Below are 18,236 nucleotides of genomic sequence, written 5' to 3'. Positions count from 1 at the left end.
GTGCATGGGAGCCCACAAAGTGCCTTAACAACTCAAATAAAGAATCTTTGCCTTCAAGGACCTCACAGTCTAATAAGAGAGAGAGAAAGAGAGAGAGGGAGAGAGAGGGAGAGAAATATATGCCAGTATGGGTACAATAACCTCTCGCCCACCAAGTTCCCCTTAAATGAAAATCTGGTTTGCACAGTGAATTTCCACAGATTGTGGCCTCATTATATCTGTAGTGTAAGGTGCTCCCAATGGCCATGATTTAAAGATAAGGAGGCGGGTGGCAGGGAGGGGCGAGCTTGGTAAGGCAGGAGACAAAGCGGGGGAGAGGTTTCCACAGATCCTTGGGACCCTAAAGGAAGGTGGGGAGGAGTCAAGCAGGACCTCCAAGGAGCTTCCCTCCTGAGGGTCTGCGAGGGGACAGCACAGTGAGATGTGCGTGCAGGGCAGGCTGAAGAAGGGGCCTTGTCCTGGGGCATCACGGGCAAGTGTCTTAGGGAGGGAGCTGGGATCTGTAGCCCCAGGTTTGCTGAGCACACCATATGCAGGTTTGTTTACTTTTTTTCTTCTTTATGAACCTTAATTATTCTAGAGACTGAGTCAACAACTGCTGAGTCTTAAAGTCAAAAGGCCTGGACACCAGGATGCTGATAATAGCAGCACATCACGCACCTATGCTGTTGGCAATAAGCTCCTCCATCCTCCGTGACAACCCCGAGAGCAGGGTACTATTGTCACCACCACATTCTCCAGACGGGGAAACAGACTCAGAAAGATTAAGTCATTTGTGCCCGAGGTCACATGGCCACCCAGGGGAGAAGCCAGGTCTGTCTGATGGCAACACTTGTGCCCTTCCTCCCTTCACTGAAGGGTTTTCACAAACCTTTTGCTGCTATGAAGCAAAACGGATTTAGATGTGGTAATGGGGGTATGTGAATCTATACATGTGCTTAAATGTCATAGAAGCATACACAAAGACACACCAAAAAATGAGTACTTGCAAAAAACGGGGAAATGTGAGGAAGGTCTGTGGTCTAGGTAATGTATTGCACCCATGTTAATTTTCTGGCTTTGATAATGCGCTATGGGTAGTCACTGGGGGAAGCTGGGTGATGAGTCCACGGGAGCGCTCTGTGCTCTTTTTGCAACTTCTTGTGAGTCTATAATTTGTTCAAAATAGAAATCTGGAAAAATGCATGTAGAAACCTCCTACTGAAAATACACACAGGGCCAGCATGGAAGTGAGGAGACTCCCAACAGTTCCTAGTGAGTAAAGACCAGCACTGGAATATTAATAGTGTGGGAGCACTCGCATGCCAAAAGTACAAACTGTACAATGTCATAGCTGCCCCCTTACTTAGTAGACTCTTTTACAGTTTTATTTTAGGGTAACCCAAGCTTTCCAGACTCACCTGCCAACAGAGGGGCTCACATTTACTGATATCGCCTATGTTTCACCAGTTATTGCCCCTACTTGCTATAACAGAGCTTCCACCCACCTCAAAGTCATTGCTGGAGACCTCTGGAGGCGTCTTGCACAAGCCCACTGGCCACATGCTGTGGTCTGCTGCTCACCCCCATCCCAGTCTGCAGCTACCTCTGACCCCAGGCGCTCCAGGATGTTGCTTTAGCAGGGCCCCTGCACCAAGCATGGAGGTGACTGGGGTTTAGGTCCAAGTTTAGGTCCAAGAACTGCCTCTTGATATTGGCAAACCCCAACCCAACTCCACTGGACTGCCCTGGCCTGAAGCCCCTTCACATTCCATGCAGAAGGAAGGTAGAGGCCCACTCCAGGCCATGTTGGGTTGCCTGGGCACCAAAGCAGGGCAGTACATCTCCAACAGAGTCCTTGTGAAAACCACTCCCAAATTCTCCACTCAGGGGTGTGGAGATGAGTGCAAGGCTGTGAAACACAAATGCAGTCACAGTAAGAGCTAACATTTACCGAGCGTATACCGTGTGCCAGGCCACGCAGTTCATGTGGGTAAACTTGTCTAATTTTAACAGATAGGTAGGCTGCTGTAACAGAGAAACCCAACCATAACCCAGTGGCTTAAAGAAGTTAGAAATGTATTTCTCTCTCACGTAATCTAAGGGAGTCTTCCAGGCAGCAGGCAGCTCTGCTTCAGGCAGAAGTCTGCGGCCCAGGTTCTTTCCATCTGGTTTCTCTGCCATCCTCCAAGACACGGTCCTCATCCACATGGCAGAAGCCAGGTCATTGCCACGCCTGTTTGCAGCCAGTGGGAAGGAGAGGGGCGGCATGCAGGAGGCACACTGATTGCCCTACAGCGCTGGGCCTGGAAGTCTCATACATCACTGCACTCATATTCTACTGATAAGAACTTCGTTACTGGGCTAACCTAACTGGAAGGAGACTGGGGAGACTGGGAAATGTGTGCTCTGTGCAATTATTTTACAGTGAAAGATGGGGAAATGCATTCTGGTGGACAGCTGTCCCTCCGACATGCTCCTTCACACCTATGCCCAAAGATACTCGGTATGGGTAAATGCTCAGCCTAGGTAACGGCTATCTGATATGATAAGTTAATTTCAGCCAATGAGAAGCTGGACCCCTTTCAGATAAAATATGTGTTTTGCATGTTTTAACAGGGATGTAATGGGGATGCAAGACTTAACCCAGAAGATTAGCTCTAGGAGGGCCAGGGGTTTGGGGAGGCTCTCTTGGGTGGCATCATAGCCCAGGTTTTAACGGGGAGGCTTGGATAAGTCCAGGTCCTTCACTTGGGAAAATCGCTGAAACTCTCAGCTCTCAGCTCTCCCTAGGAGGGAATTCAGGGAGACAATGGATGAGCATGTTCCAGCGAGCTGCAAGGGGCTGTCACACATTGGGGGTTATTTTTGGTCTGGAGAGATCTGCACATCCTTCCACCAAAGCTACCCCTTGGGAAGGTGACAGGTGGCCTTGTCCAAGGTCTGGGCTTAGGATGAACAGGTTTCCAAAAGTGAGCCACAAGAAGCTGGCAGGAGTGTTTGTGAGTGTACACGCATGTGTGTGTGTCTGCACATGCTGCTTCAGCCAGCTGGGCGACCAATCGTTTATCCACATGAATGACTTGATTTTTTATTGAGTTAACGAGTTAACAAATTTAACTTATTAAACACAGTTTCAGCCAGGTGCAGTGGCTCACCCCTATAATCCTAGCACTTTGGAAGGCTGAAGTGGGAGGATCACTTGCGGCCAGAAGTTCAAGACCAGCCTGGGCAACACAGCGAGGCCCTATCTCTAGAATAGAATACAATAGAATAGAATAGAATAGAATAGAACAGAACAGAATAGAATAGAACAGAACAGAATAGAAAAGAAAACACAGTTTCCTGAAGGCCTGCAGCAAATTGGATGCTATACAGGAACCCTATAAATTTTTACAACCCCTCATTCTTCAAATATTGGAATAATACAAAAGATAACTAATGAAAAAGGAGAAGGAAGAGCAAACACCAGAGAAAGAGGAGCCATGGGGAAGTGGGTTGGAGGAACAGGAGGACGGTTGATTGTCCTTCTGGTGTCCAAGTACCAGCAGGTGTACTTACTAACAAGTACAAACCAACCCATCGTGCAAATTTGTAAAATACATAATCTGTCCTAGTTTGAGCTAGTATTCATTACAACAGCTCATGTTTTCTGAGTGCTTCTTAAGTGCTAGGCACTATGCTAAGTGTTTATATACACCATCTCATTTAACCCTGACCACCCTGAGGACTGGCACTGTTACTAGCCTGTCTTATAGGTGCAGAAATGAAGGCAGACAGATGTTAAGCAACTCACTCAAGGTCACACAGCTAGTAAACTGCAAACTCAGGTTGGAAACCCAGGTCTGCCTGACTCCTGACCCTAACCACCGTGCCTGACTAACATTCCTTGGCCACAGGCCTCAGGCTCCTCATTTGTGAAATGCAGACACTACATCCAGCTCTTCCTGCCCTATAGGGTTGTTTTGTGGGTAATAGTAATGTAATAATGTAATTTTCATGCTCTGAAGACTCTCAAGAAGTCCTACAGAGAGCCCCACATTAAGAAAAATTAAGACCCCTGGCCAACAACCAGCACCGACTTGTCAGCCATGTGAATGGCTAACTGTGGAAGTGGATCCTCCAGCCCCAGTCCAACCTTCAGATGACTGCTGCCTCATGAGGGCCCCTGAAGCGAGGACTGTCCCTGAGTCCCTAAGCCATGGAAATGGTCAGAGATTATAAATGACTATTGTTTTAAGCCACTGAGTTTGGGGGGTAATTTGTTATACAGCAATAACTAGTAATAACTAACATAGTGCCTATGATATTTCATGGCTCAAGGGGTATTAAACACAGTTCTTGGCTTCAAGTAAGAAAAACTAAATCTGGCAATAAGCCAGCGGAGAATTTCTTGGGGGATTTCAGGGCTCACCAACTCCTTGAGAAGACTGGAGTCCCAGGCTTAGGATCCTCTAGCAACAGAACTTCAGCCCTGGTTCAGGAACAGGAATAGCCAGGTAGGCACATGTCCATGGCTCTGAAGCGCCACTAACGATGCCACACATCCTGTCCTAGTCAGTTCTGGCTACCGTAACAGAATACCATACACTGGTGGCTTAAACAGCAACTATGGAACTATTTCCCATAGTTCTGGAGGCTGGGAAGTCCAAGATCAAGGTGCTGGCAGACATGGTGTCTGGTGAGGGCCCAGTTCCTGGTTTGCAGATGGCTGTCTTCTCATTGTATCCTTACATGGTGGAGAGCAGAGAGAAGGGAAGCAAGCTGTCTTGTGTCTGTTCTTACAAGGGCACTAATCCCGCTCAGGAAGTCTCCACCCTCACGACCTAATTAAGAGGCCCCATCTCTTCATACCATCCCATTGGGAGTCAGGATTTCAACACGCGAATTGAGGGGGGTGAAAAACAAACTTTTAGCCCTTAGCACATCCTCAATCCACTCTCTCAGGATACAGTGTCTGGAGGGATAGTGACATGGGCAGGAAAGAAAGGATCTGCCCCTGGGTATTATTTGCCTCTGAGACTACTTCTAATGGGGAAAAATGATTCCTAAAAAGAAGTCGGGGTGCTTTTAGAGAAGGGGACAGGACACTCTGCAGCCAAAATCAATAAATGTCCAGCCAGGGGAACATTGCATGGTGTCACAAATGGGAAGGCTGTGAGTATTGCTGAACCAGACCACACGTAGGCCACGGGCTGAGTGGTTGTATTCATCAGCCCTCACAACAGGCTTTCAAGGAGGATGGTATCGTCCCTGTCATCTGGACAAGAAGACAGAACCTCAGACCCATTAAGTTACTTGCTAGGATCCCCATGGAAAGTGCTGGAGCTGGTTTTTAAGTTCACCTCTGTGGGGTTCCAGAGTCCTTACTGATCCCACATTACCAGGCTTCCAAGACTGGGCCTCAGAAGAATGGAACCACATTCTGCTTTGATGAGAGCAAATAAATTAAAATGAGTTTATTAAAGGAAAGATACAGAGGCTAAATTAAAGGAGACCCCTGATCTGCTCCCAAGGAAGACTGTATCTGAATCACATCCAACCAGCTTGGCCCAGAAAGAAGGGGGTAGTCACAGGCAGGAAGGACAGCATGGGCACACAGAGAAGGATGGTCTCCAGAACGTGACGCTTCCTCAGGGCTCGGATCCTGTGTATTGAAAGTGGTCCACTTCTGCCACCCAACCACAGGTAGTCTCTTCAGCCAGAGAGCAAGAATCCCAACTTTGGGGAAGCCCTGTGGGGGCTATGGCCAACGAGCACCAGGCAGATGTGAAGGCTTTCCTGCTAGATTTCCAAGATGAAAATGAGCAATGCCACTTTCCCTGCCACAGGCTTTCTTTATATTTATCTGAGATTCCCAGGCACAGGATGGCCAGCTCCTCCCTAGATCAGGCCCTTCCCCAATCCATCTCTACTCTCTACCCCACTAAGGAACTTGTCTATAATTTCATCTTCACTCTATTCAGCATTTTCCAAATATTATTCTTTGCTTTGTGATTGTATCTCTTCTAGTTGGTTTGGAAACCAAATCTATTCCCACCCGAAGGTTGACACCTAATATTAAGCATATCACTGTCCTTGGGCTAATGTCTTTACGACATTACGACACTACCAGCTAGGACTGATGTTTGCTTTTTGTTAGCCAGGAGCCATGACATCTCTACCAACAAGAAACTAGCACAGGCTGGATTTACAGCCAGCATGAGAAAGATTTCCTAAAGATAAGAAAATAAATGAAGGCCCACCATGTTTCTAAGCACATAGTAAGTGGTCAAATATGTGCTGAGTAGATGAATAAACATACCTGTGTAAGGCTTTAAAAAGGATGAATAAGCATGACAGGTCTCATAACAAAGCATTCCCAGGCTTTTGTATTTCACAGACCCATACTTTTTTGGTCTTTTTTTTAACATTTGGGATTAATTATCTTTTTATTTTGCCAAGTATGGACATTTCACAATAATAATAAAACTATTGTCTCTTTTACTATACTTTCATAAGATAATAGACCCTTTAACGCCAGCAAAGTAGGAAGTGTATGATCAGAGAATAAAGGACAGACTTTTCAGAGAAAGAATCATTGGCACATTGGATAAGGATCTTTGTTTTATACCATATAGTCCCTCTCTGGCTAGTTGAAGCACAAACAATATCTTATGGAGCCTGGATAGTTCACAACTCACTGGCAGGGCTGAAGGAACATACTCTAAGCTGAACTTTCAGTGTTGAGTCTCCAAACCACCCACCATATAACTTCCCACTCAGGAAGCTGCTGTCACAGCTGCTAGCTCCTAGACCACTCCAGCCCCTCAAGAAAAACACCAGCCTCAGGCTCTGTTCAATTCCCCACATTATTCAATTCCAAATCAAAGTCCTGCGTGAGTTCAGCTGGTTGGCAGAACCTAAACATATCCAGAACCCCACCTGCCAAGCAGTCTGGGAAATATAGTTTTAGTTTTCAGCCTCTGTGGTACAGGAAGGCACATGGAGCTGGAGAAGGCATTGAGTACAGCAGTTCACCGCTGTTGGTGAGCTTTTGCTGGGATGCATTGTCTTAGTTCATTCTAGCTGCTATAACAAAAATACCATAGATTGAGTAGCTGATGAACAACAGAAATTTAATTCTCAGAGTATGTATGTATTGTCTTAGTTCATTTTAGCTGCTATAACAAAAATACCATAGATTGGGTAGCTGATAAACAACAGAAATTTAATTCTCAGAGTTCTGGAGGCCAGAAGTGCAAGATCAAAGCACTGGCACAACCAGTGTCTGATGAGGGCCCATTTCCTGGTTCATAAACAGCACCTTCTCGCTATGTCCTCACGTGGTGGAAGGGTAAGGGAGCACTCTATAAGAGTCCTAATCCCATTCATGAAAGCTCTGCGCTTATCATTGGATCACTTCCCAAAAGTTCCCACCTCCTAATACCATCATCTAGGACGTTAAGATTTCAATATATGAATTTGAGGGAGCTGCAAACATTCGGACCATAGCACTTAGGAAACACGTCAAGGTCTGAGCCAGGGTTACAGAATCACATTGGGTATCCTGGCATGGGAGCCATCCTGAGGGATGTGGGCACTCATGCTTTATGGAGAAGAGTCTGAAGGCACCTGCTGAGGACATGACTCTTCTTAAGAAGAGAGTTTGCTACCTGGGACCACAGCATTGACCACACCCTGACTATAGTAAATATTTATGGCTTCTTGTCAACTTTTAGTAGTTTTTCCACATTTGGGGATATTTGCATATAATGAGTCCCACCACCCTGATATTGAAGTCAAGGTTTAAGTCAGAGTTCAGAGTTTCCAGACATCTTTGCAGCTAGAATTCAGGCACATGATCTGGTCTCTGACAACCTGATACTCCTACTTGAGATTTGATTCAGAAGTGAGTAGCATGAAGAAGCAGGCAGTGCACGGAGCTTCCATTTTTGCTGGCATGGATGGCAGCAGAGACCTCATCTTTCTGAGGGGGTGGTGAGGTCTGGTTCCCAACTCAGGAGTAGCTGCAGCAAAGTCAAGTTCCTGATGTCTAGTGCTCAGTAGCAGCAACCACAGTGATACCCGTTTCCCCCTTTGAACTGGTCCTATAGCACAGTTTAAGGCATCATTCCTGCAAACTTCACCTCAAATCTATTTCCCAGACCTCCAAATGATTGTTTGTCCTTCAGTTTCCTTTAATAAATCCCATCTTCCTCAACCATCAGAATGTCAGCAACCAACAACCCACTTGATGCGCTGGCTAAGCTGGGAACACCTGACTCTGAATCTATTGCCTCTACACCAGGCTATGGTGTGCGCCATTCCTGCAACAGACAGTGTTGGCCTGGACCTCATCCCCCCTTTCCTTCTTGAGTCAGATGCAGAGAAAGATAGAAGGAAAGCGCCTTTCCCTCTGACTCCCACCATCCCAGGAGTGTCTACAGAACAAGAATGCTCGTTTTCATTGAATTTTTATTACCAACAATTTGTGCAGGGCTTAGCACAGAGAAGGTATTCCAGCAATGTCTGATGAATGAAAATGAATGAATGAATGGTCAAGTACACTATAAAGTTACACCCAGCTAGATCCTTAATCCACAACTGTGCTGTATATTAACAGTACCCACTAGCCACACATAGCTACTGAGCACTTGAAATGTGGCTAGTGCACATGAGGAACTGTATTTTTATTTTATTTCAGTGAACTTAGGTTTTAAAACTGATACCTAATTCCATTTTTGGAAAACTTTTAGCTTAACTTGTGCATGCAAATGTACTTTTTCAGCTACTAATTTTATAAAAGCTAAACACAGATCAAATATTTCCAGTGAAAAGTTATAACACAAATTGAGATGTGCTGTAATTGTAAAATACACCAGATTCCAAACACTCAATATGAAAAAAATGTAAAATATACCATTCATTTTATATTGATATGGAAATGATAATATTCTGGATATATTATCATAGGTCACCAGCGTGCTGTCTCTGCACAGGTCTATGGAATCAAAGGAGGGCCCTCGGAGAGCCTCTAGTATGGTCACTTCATTCCAAGGGTGAGGACACTGAACCCAAGAAGATGAAAGCTACTCTAGTTAGCACAAGAGCCAGAGCCAAGCGTTGCTTCCTGATGCCCACTGGAACATGCCATCTCTCAGCATTAAGTGACAGTAAATGCAAGCCAATTGGGTTTGATTTGAGAAGGGAAGGGTCCACCTTACAGGAATCACACAACCTGCATCTACCCCAGGATTTCCAAGCCTACCTTTGCCAGTACTGGGAACCCATACTAAGAATTTGGGTGGGGGCCAGAAAGCATCCCATGCCATCACAGGAACCCCTGTGGCTTCTACTCCAAAAGACCTGAAACTCTTAACATTATTTGTTCAAGGGTGGGAAGAAACACAAAGATGGCTTTGACTGGCTTGGAGAGTGAGGAAGAGGCCATGGGAGACCATGGAAAAGCAGTGCTGGGGCTAAGGGGGAGAAAGATGCTCTTCAAGGTCCAATCCTGAGCCAAGTGAAGGGGGAAAAGGCGACGGCACCAACCTGGAGTGACTGGCAGCCCCTGGTGGGGTGGGAGGACCCACGAGAAGGGTGGAAGAGGACAGGTGGGGCTGGGGAAACAGGGAAGGGACAGAAGGGCCCACCTCCAACAGCTTGCTTCTAACATAAAGGAAAACGAACCTCCTGATTCACGTGGGCCCTAGACAAGTGTCATACTGGAAACACAATCTACAAAATGCTTCCCTCCAACCTGTCCCCATACGTACAATTTTACCAAATAAAACCATTCACACCCCCAACTAAATGTACCAATCCGAGCAAAATATAGTTAGTAGCAAAGAAAGACAATTTTCTTATTTTATGATTCATAGGCAATCATAGAAAAAGCTTTAATATGTTTAATTAAATACAGAAGCAAATTGCTAGTGTTGCCAGAGAGTTTGCTTGCCTGCCCTTGAACAAATTAACAACACCTGTTTGCAAACAAAAGCATTGCCAGAATTGAGTCCAACCCTGCATTCTCTTTTCAGGACTCGGCCTATTCATCTCTTTTGTATACAGTGTCTAACACATAGTAGGTGTTGAACAAATACCTGTTGACTGATGGGGTGCTCTTTAATCCCTATGTTTTATTTCCTGACCCTTAACTGGATCTTGATCCATGGGGAAAACATCCCCTCCCATCCATTCCTAGACTAACCCAGTCTCTTTCAATAGCCTCTGAAACAGAACATTGGTTTAGAAACACTTGCCTGAGGGGAATGACTGAGGGTTTCAGAGAGAGAAACAAAGACAGGGCACAGTAATGAGGTAGAGGAAGAACGATGCCGAGACTGAGAGTAACAGAATGAGACAGATTCAGAGATGGAACAACTGCAGGAGACAGAGACAGAAAAATGAAGCCGGAGAGACTTAAAACTCACATAGTTGGAGATAAAGAGATAAAAGGGTTCGGTGAGAATAGTAATCTTAAAATTTCTTCTGAGCTTTAATGTTTTGTGGGAGATAATGGCAGAGAGAGGGGAAGACAAGGCATGAGCGTAAAGAGATAAAAGGAAGGTAACGGAGACAGAGGGGGTGGGCCAGGTATGCCCGTCCATCTCTCGGTCTGGCCTGGAGCCCTCCTCCTGCCCTGGCCTCACACGCAGGGCCTCCTGAAAGCCTCCGGCCCTGCAGACGCACGCTGTGCTCCTAACTCCAGCCACGCTCTCCCCCTACCCCCGCCTACACATCTCTCATCCACCCTGCAAGTCCCCATCCTCTCTCCCCAACATGCCCCATGCAGCACTCTCGCTGCTCCCGCGCGCACACAGGTCGCGCCACACCCGCACCCCCTGCCCGCAGCCTGGGCGCGGTTTGAGTTCGCCCTCAGCTCACGGGAGCGCATGGTGCCTCCCCGGAGAGCTGTGCCTGTCACGGCTCCAGACCCTCCCTCACGTACTCCAGTATTCCCCGTGACACCAGCCCAGTGCTGGGTCTTACTGAGGGTCCGCAAATACCGTGGCCCGCCCAGTCCCTAAGCTGCGCCCGCGGGGCAGCCTGAGCGTCCCGGGCCAGCTTCCAGGAGACGGGCCTGCCGCGGCCATCTCCTGGGCTCCCGCGCCCCCTGCCGGCCAGGAGGGGACCTGCAGGCAGCGCCGCGTCGGCGGTCTGGGGAGTCCGACGCCGGGAGGCTGGCGAGGGCACCGCGGCCTCACGGGTGGCCCCGGGCACCGTCCGAGGGCTCAGAGGAGGGCAGCAGGCACGGCCAGGACCCGCTGCTGTGTTCTTAGGCGCTGAGGCACACCCCCGAGCTCCCTCTGCCCCGGGTGCCGCGGCCGGGCGCTCAGAGCTTCTCGTCCAGCTCCAGGCCCTGGTTATCCTGGGCACGGCCGCGGACTGGGGCCGGGCTGCCGGCCTGCGACCTGCTCAGGTAGTTCTGGATGACGGAGGCGCAGTCCAGCCGCTCCATGACCGTCATGAGGTAGTGCAGCTCCTGCAGACTGCCGTTCTGCTCCTCGAACAGCTCCAGGATGGCTGCGGCCGGGCTGCGCTGGCAGGACAGGAACCTGGCAGGGAGGTGAGGAAAGGAGGGAGCAGAGGGGAGTTCATCCCCTGCTGCAGCCCCCTGGGCTGCTCTGCAGTGGCCAGACATTACAACACACCCACACCCTGCAGCGCTCCTCGTTCTCCTGCTCTAGTCCCCTTCTAGGGGACTGGGGTGGCCCGAGGCCCCAGAACTTTGAAACCTGAGATTGTCCTGGTTTAGAGGCTAACTCGCTGGCCCTATTCCTCTCTAGGCCTCGGTTTCCTCTTACAAAGCTGAGGGCTTAGATGAGAAGACTTCTAAGGTTGCTTCCAGCTCTGATCATTTGTAATTGCCTTCTCCCCCCTCTCACCCCAAATACACTGCTTGCCTCACCCTAGCCTCCTAGCCTCCTAACTGCCTCCTTCCTCTCTCCCAGACCACACCCTGCCCGCCACCAAGGAAGCAGCTGCCCTAAACCATGGCTTTTTATCATGACCCTCCCCTGCTCAAAAACCTTCCAGAATCTCTTTCACCTACTAACCGAGCCCACATTCCTGACTTTCAGGCTCATCCACCTGGTTGTGCCCTGCCTTGCTGACCTTTTCCACCTTCTCCCGTGCTGAACCTCCTTGCCTCCAGCCTGTCCCGTTCCCACCTTGCACACACCACACCCACAACCACCCCAGCTCCGCTGCTTCCCCTCAAACAGAACAGCTGATCGCCTTTTCCCCATCACCTCCTCCTCGAAGCCCTTTCTAATTCCCACCGCCCAGGTGGAAGTGACCATTCTGCACCTCTCAGTTCAGACTTCTAGTCACAGCTCCCACAATTCATTAGTATTCTTGCTTCAGCTATTTTATGCCTCTTTTCAACATGTTACGCAATATTGGATACGTACAAGGCGGCACAGGAACATTTGCTTTTATTTTTTAGGTTCTCTGTACCTCTTGCTAGAGTGTGCGCTCCTAGAAGCTAGGACCCAGTCTCGTTTATTTTGTATCCCAGTGCTTATCACAGCCTCTGGGACATAATAGGCACTTGATAAATGCTTAAATAAATGAATGATTTTAAAATCCATCCTGTTTTCAGGATCAGTTCTGGCCCCATCTCCCGAATGAAGTCTTCCCTGGTGGCTGCACTGATAGTCTGGGTTCTGGGGCTTAGTGCGGAATTGTCCTCTTACTGATCTCTTTGTGGGATCATGGCTGCATTTCCACCATTATTGCTAACACTTATTGAATTAACATGTGCCAGGTACCCAGCTACATGCTTTACACACATTATCCTATAATCTGCCATTCTATTCCTCAGTCTACAGCATGGCAAGCACTCAATATGTACCCCATCATTTGCATGTTAACTGATTCATTGTTAAATATTTATTGAGCACCTACTATAAGCCAAGCCTCATTCTAGTACTAAGGATACAGTGATAAATAGAAAGAGCTGCCTTTTTATGGGGAAAAGGGTAAGGAGAAGCCATTCTCTGACTTTTAAGTCACTTCCTTATCTGTGGTATGGTTCCCAAATTGTCCCAAGAACTCTCCACCCTCCTCTTCCATCCATAGACCTTGTCCCTCTTCCTACCGGATTTTCATTCCGCAGAGCCCCAGGTGGGAGGCCAGTCTACGCCAGTCATTGCCCGTGATGCTATTTGGCTCCAACAACATCTGCAGCTGCTCAAAGAGCTCTGGAGGCAGCCTGAGGCAGGGGGAAAAGGATGTTCTTGGAGGAAAGGATCAAAGAGACCTAATCTGGTTCTCCCTGTAAGTGCCAGGGCAGGAATCCCAACATCACCCAGGCAGCAGCCCAAGCAACCACCACTTCACCTATTGCACAGGGGTGGCTGGGAGACAGGGGGTGGTGCTGCCCAGGGTTCCTCCTCTGATGCCTGGAATCTGAGGATTTCCATGTACTTGGTCTCCAAGCCCTGAGTCAACAGAGAACACACTTAGAGGGCATAAGACATCCCCCGGAGTCAGAAGCTGGGGTCCCATATCCATTCCTCATATTTCTCCTTCAGCTTATCAACCAGAGCCACTTTACCGGGACACATAAGGCCACCTCACCCTGCACCCTCTACCTTATGCTTCCCTGATCTCAGAACCCCACTTTCAGCCTTAAGTTTTCCCACTGAGCTCTTTGGAAACTGGAACATGAGGACCAAACAGGGTGTATCCTAAGCCACCAGGAACAGTCCTGGGTAGGGTCATGGGAGGCAGCAGGAGGTCTTCCAATAATAGAGACACTGAACTCGGGGGGGCATATACGCCCCCTTCCCTCCATTCCAACTTTCCCTGGTTCCTCCTCCCCCAGTGACAACCTGAGGGTATCTGCCTATCCTCCACCAAGATGCCACTATGGCTCCCTAAGACTCTCAACCCTGACTTCCTCATTTCTCCCTTTGGTGCAGTGGGAGGAGGGGAAGGATACCTGACTCTCATCCCACCCATTTAGTACCACCTCCCCACAATGAACATACAAAACATCATCCCTCAGATGTAGACAATTAGCCTAGAAAGAAACCATGTTTCCTTGATGCCGCAGTTACTCTGAGTTGGGAGAAGTAGTTAAATTAGGGTTTGGTTCTTTTAACCTCCTGCTGGATTCATCTACTAATAGACGAGAGAGAGTCAGGGATAGAGGGTAACTTGGAGGCCAGATGGTCTGCACCCCAAGAGCTGGTATGGCTGCTCTGTGAAAAATGCATCTTCACCTACTTGATTAAGTGATTATGGACCATGCTTACAGGGCACTAGACTCCACACCCACTTTACCCAGGACTCCCCCTGGGTTCTGCCTTTCCTCTGCCTCTCAGCATCAACTCACATCCTGGAAGGTGTGCATGGTGACAATGATCTCATTGGTTAGTGCCGAGCAGTCCTCGTTCTCATTGGCTACAAAGAGAAGGCAAAAATGTGGCTGGTGAGTGAGGAAAAGGTCTGGGGTAGGAGCATAAGTCAAGGGACTACGGTAAAACTTGGGGAATCTGAAGACGCTGGGGCCGGACATGCCTTTCTCTACGCACAGATCTCTGTGGCTCTTGGTCTTCTAGAGAAGGCCTGTGTGCACCGCTGCCTGAGGGCTGCAGAGCTCCAGGGCCACTGGCAGGGGAGGGGCGAGGAGAGGACAGGGCAGGAGGCACACGGGACTCCTGGGCTACCTGCTTTTCTCCGGAAGCAGAAGGAACGGAAGGGGCACTTTCCATGCCAGATGTGGAGATGGGGGACCAGCTGGCAACTGCTGTCATCCACGTTCTCCCAACCTGGGGAGCAGGCAGAGAGCAGAGGGCCTCAGAGAGTGCGACCTTGCACAAGTTTTAAGGAGGCTGTAGGGAGGCATGAGGCCAGAGCAAAGGTAGGAACATCTCAAATGGATGGGACTCCCCAGAGCCTGGTGGGGAATCCCAAGAGTGGTCTTGCTTCTTCCTACACACTCCCTCCACACACAGCATGCAGACGCCCCAACATCGCCCTGCCATCCCCCAGAAGCAGCCATGCAGTGGGCCCCAAAGCCAACTCCACAGCCCAGGCCATAAAGGAAAGCAGGCCAAGCAGAGAAGACTGGGAAGGCCTCCTCCCCAAACCAGCTCCACCCAGTGGACAGTAAGAGTCTCCCCCTCCCTCCCTGCTCCTTCGGGGTGTAACCTCTCCTCCCACCTCCCACCTGGCATCACCCTGTCCTGGGGGTGGGTGGCAAAGGCTGAGCGGGCAGCAGAGTAGTCAAAGCCTGGGGGCTCCTGGAGACAGCAGTCAAAGCTAGGGCTCTCCTGGGGGCTGCTGCTGGTCCAGGAATCTTGGAAAGAAACTTGGGGTTCCCCAATTTTCAGCCCAGGGAGAGAGGCCCTGAACTCTCTTTCCTTTGGGGCTCCCTACGGCCCTGTTCCCCAGGCCCCTGCCTCCCTCACCCTCTGAGATGTACTGGAGTTTCAGGCACTGGTCGCCTCTGGCCCCGGTGAAGTCGAAGAGCTGGCAGGGCCCGCGCAGGCGCCCTCCGTGGGGCTGCTCGTTGGTCAGGGCCCACTGCAGGGCGCAGGGCGTGTTGTTCAGGAAGTAGACACGCAGCTGCAGGTGGGACTGCCCTGGCACCAGCGGTGAGCAGAACACGGCCAGCTGCAGCCATTTGCGGGCTGCCCGCCCCGAAGCTGCCTCCAGCACACAGGTGTAGAGGCTGTGGAGGGAGACAGTGGCAGGGACCCAAGCTCAGCAAGGCCGAGACTCCAGCACACCTACCACCAGGCTCCTGCTGCACCAAGGACCTCTATGGGGACCTTCAAGGAGGCTAGAAGAGCACTTTGGGGGGGCGTATAGGGGGAACAAAAAGTGAGCTTGTCACAGTGACTGGGGACCGGTGACTGAGGTGGGAGGAGAGCCAGCAGGGGAGACAGGGAAGGTGGGCTGAGGGTCACTGTGTTCGGGAGGGCTCCCGCACATGGCCCCATACTGCTAGTCCATGGGTGGCAAGGAGACTGGCAGACAGAGGACCTGAGATTCTAGAAAGACAAAGAGACAGAGGACAGAGATGGAATCGAGTCTTAGAGAACTGAAGGGACAAACTGCTCTAGACAGTTTGGGGACAGTCCTGAAGAGAGGGACAGGGTAGAGAGAGATACTTTTAGAGAGGCAGAGGTGGGGAGGGACAGGAGAGATGGGTGAGGCAGACACTTCCAGACAAGCAGAAAGCCACAGTGGGATGCATGGTCCTAGGCAGGGCTGGAGTGAGCCAAGCTGCCATAGACATTAGAGCAGAGGGACACAGGGGGTCAGGGATTTGCAGACCGTCTTGGACAGATAAAGGAGTTCTATACAGAGGTGAGGATGACGTAGACAGAGAGACAGAATCAGGAAGACAGGCCAACCGGCACGTGCCTACCTGAAGTGGGAGAGGTGGATGCGACACTCATCCCGAGAGGCGTGAGCCCCCGACCGCCCCAGGGGCTTCCAGGCCTTGGCATCGAGCAGGTTGGTATTGCTGCTGTAGGCACGGGCATGGCTGGGCTGCTGGGCGCAGTGTTTGAATGTGAGGGTGCAAGGCTTCAGGAAAGAGGCCCCATGGGGGCCACATGCCACCACAGGGCTTACCAGCCCCTGGGCTCGGGATAGCGACGGGGCATCTGACAGGTCCCACACCAGGATCAAAGACACTCGCTCCTGCCGGCCCACAGCCACCGCACCTGGGAAGAGGGAGAGCTGAGAAGGGCCTGGCAGGCAGGCACACCCCTGTCACCGGGGGAGAGGAGGCGGGGTGGGAGCCCAGGAGAGAGGGTGTTCAGCAGGGCTCACAGGGAGACAGACTGGAGCTGTGAGCTGACTTGTAGTGTGACCCTGAGCCAGTCACTCCCCTTTCTTCCGGGGCTGCTGCTAGCCCATGCAGTGCTTTGTGTGCCTTGGCAAGAGGTGCTCTTCCTTCCTTTTCCTGGAGAATTGGCATAGCACACTGATTCATTAGAACAAGGCACTTTACTTCCACCTGCCAGGAAGTTGTCCTAAAAGGTGTGTACTATGTCCATCTTTGGAGTCAATAAAGCTATACTAGAAACATAAACAATGTTCAAAATTATAAAGATGTCTATGAATGATGCTTCCTCAGATATGGTGCCCTAATGTGCAGTATGAATAACTGTATGCTGAGAAGGGAGCTGGCGAGCTGTTACCTGGTGGGATGAGCAAGGAGATGCCCGTATCCTGGAGCATCAGGCAGCCACCCCGGTGATCCATCTCTCGAGCCGAAAACACCAACAGTTTGTGCATCAGCTGACGGATGACAGTCTGGCCTTGAGTGGGTGTGTGCAGTTCCTGGTAGAAGGCAGCCATCTCTGGCAGCGTGGCTGGCAGGCCCTGCCTTGGGGCCTCATTTTCTGGCAGGGGGACAGGTTGGGACTCTGGCTCCTGTTGGCCATCTGGCTTCCTGCTGATCCCCAGCCGCCATCTAGGACAGTGCCATCGCAGGCACTGGACCAGAAGGAGGACACTTGCCACTGGGACCCCCACCAGCAGTAGGAACTGAGAAGGTTGGAAGGAACTCTCCGGGGGGCACATCTGCCTGGTCACTTGGTGCTGCTGGCTCTCCTGCCCCTCTGTGCCAGCCAAAGCCAAGGGCCTGGGGGATAGAAGGGGTCAGAGCCAGGTTAAGCCTCTTCGAGTTGTAGAGGTCAAGACTTGGCTTCCATGTGACTGCAGTGAGGATTAAGTTGTCTTCGTTCCAGCGTACCCTGCACACCGCAGTCTCATCAGTTCCTTCAACAAAAGTTCACCCCTCTCTCTTTCTCCTCTCACTCAAGAACCTACGATGACTCTCCACGACCTAGTATAGTACATAAAGGTAAGCTCCTCTGAGGCAGAAAGACCTTGGGTTTGGAGTTTGAGGACATGAGTTCAAATGCCACCTTGGTCACTGTGGCTGGGTAAGCCTGTCATACTACTTAAGGTACCTCGATTTCCCTCATCTGTCAGAATATCCACCTTGATCTACATGTGCTGATATAGAAAAATCTGTAAGGGGAAAAAGCAAGTCACAGAGAGATCCTTTGATCTCAAACATCCTCTGATCTCATTAATATGAAAAACAAAACTATACATAAGTATAGATACATATTTATGGATGCATATATGTAAATGCAAATGTATAGAGAAAGATATGGAGCAGTGGTATGCAATAAAAATATAATGCGAGCCACATATGTAATTTTAAACGTCCTAGTGGCTGTATTAAAAAGAAAAAAACAGGAGAAATTAATATCTTTTCTTTAACCTAACAT

At 49.8% G+C, this 18,236-nt stretch overlaps 1 protein-coding gene across 2 annotated transcripts in view; it reads right to left on the bottom strand.

Annotated features, from left to right (window-relative positions):
• Positions 1-9,845: 9,845 nt before the first annotated feature.
• The window catches only part of UNC5CL (unc-5 homolog C (C. elegans)-like), an 11,650-nt gene continuing 3,259 nt past the window's right edge, over positions 9,846-18,236 (bottom strand). For both annotated transcript variants that reach the window (XM_012640909.1, XM_012640910.1), the window contains exons 2-9: positions 17,133-17,578; positions 16,352-16,652; positions 15,387-15,649; positions 14,643-14,744; positions 14,309-14,376; positions 13,309-13,409; positions 13,067-13,180; positions 9,846-11,519 (exon numbers count right to left, since the gene is read on the bottom strand). In XM_012640909.1, coding sequence (XP_012496363.1) covers positions 11,297-11,519; positions 13,067-13,180; positions 13,309-13,409; positions 14,309-14,376; positions 14,643-14,744; positions 15,387-15,649; positions 16,352-16,652; positions 17,133-17,517 — 1,557 coding nt within the window. In that variant the 5' untranslated portion in view covers positions 17,518-17,578 and the 3' untranslated portion in view covers positions 9,846-11,296. The remainder of the gene's footprint in view (positions 11,520-13,066; positions 13,181-13,308; positions 13,410-14,308; positions 14,377-14,642; positions 14,745-15,386; positions 15,650-16,351; positions 16,653-17,132; positions 17,579-18,236) is intronic.

Source organism: Propithecus coquereli, unplaced genomic scaffold (genome assembly GCF_000956105.1).
Source record: "Propithecus coquereli isolate 6110/MARCELLA unplaced genomic scaffold, Pcoq_1.0 Scaffold158, whole genome shotgun sequence".
Classification (NCBI taxonomy): domain Eukaryota; kingdom Metazoa; phylum Chordata; class Mammalia; order Primates; family Indriidae; genus Propithecus; species Propithecus coquereli.
Note: the sequence above shows the minus strand (reverse complement) of the source record. Positions and strands in the feature narration are given on the sequence as shown.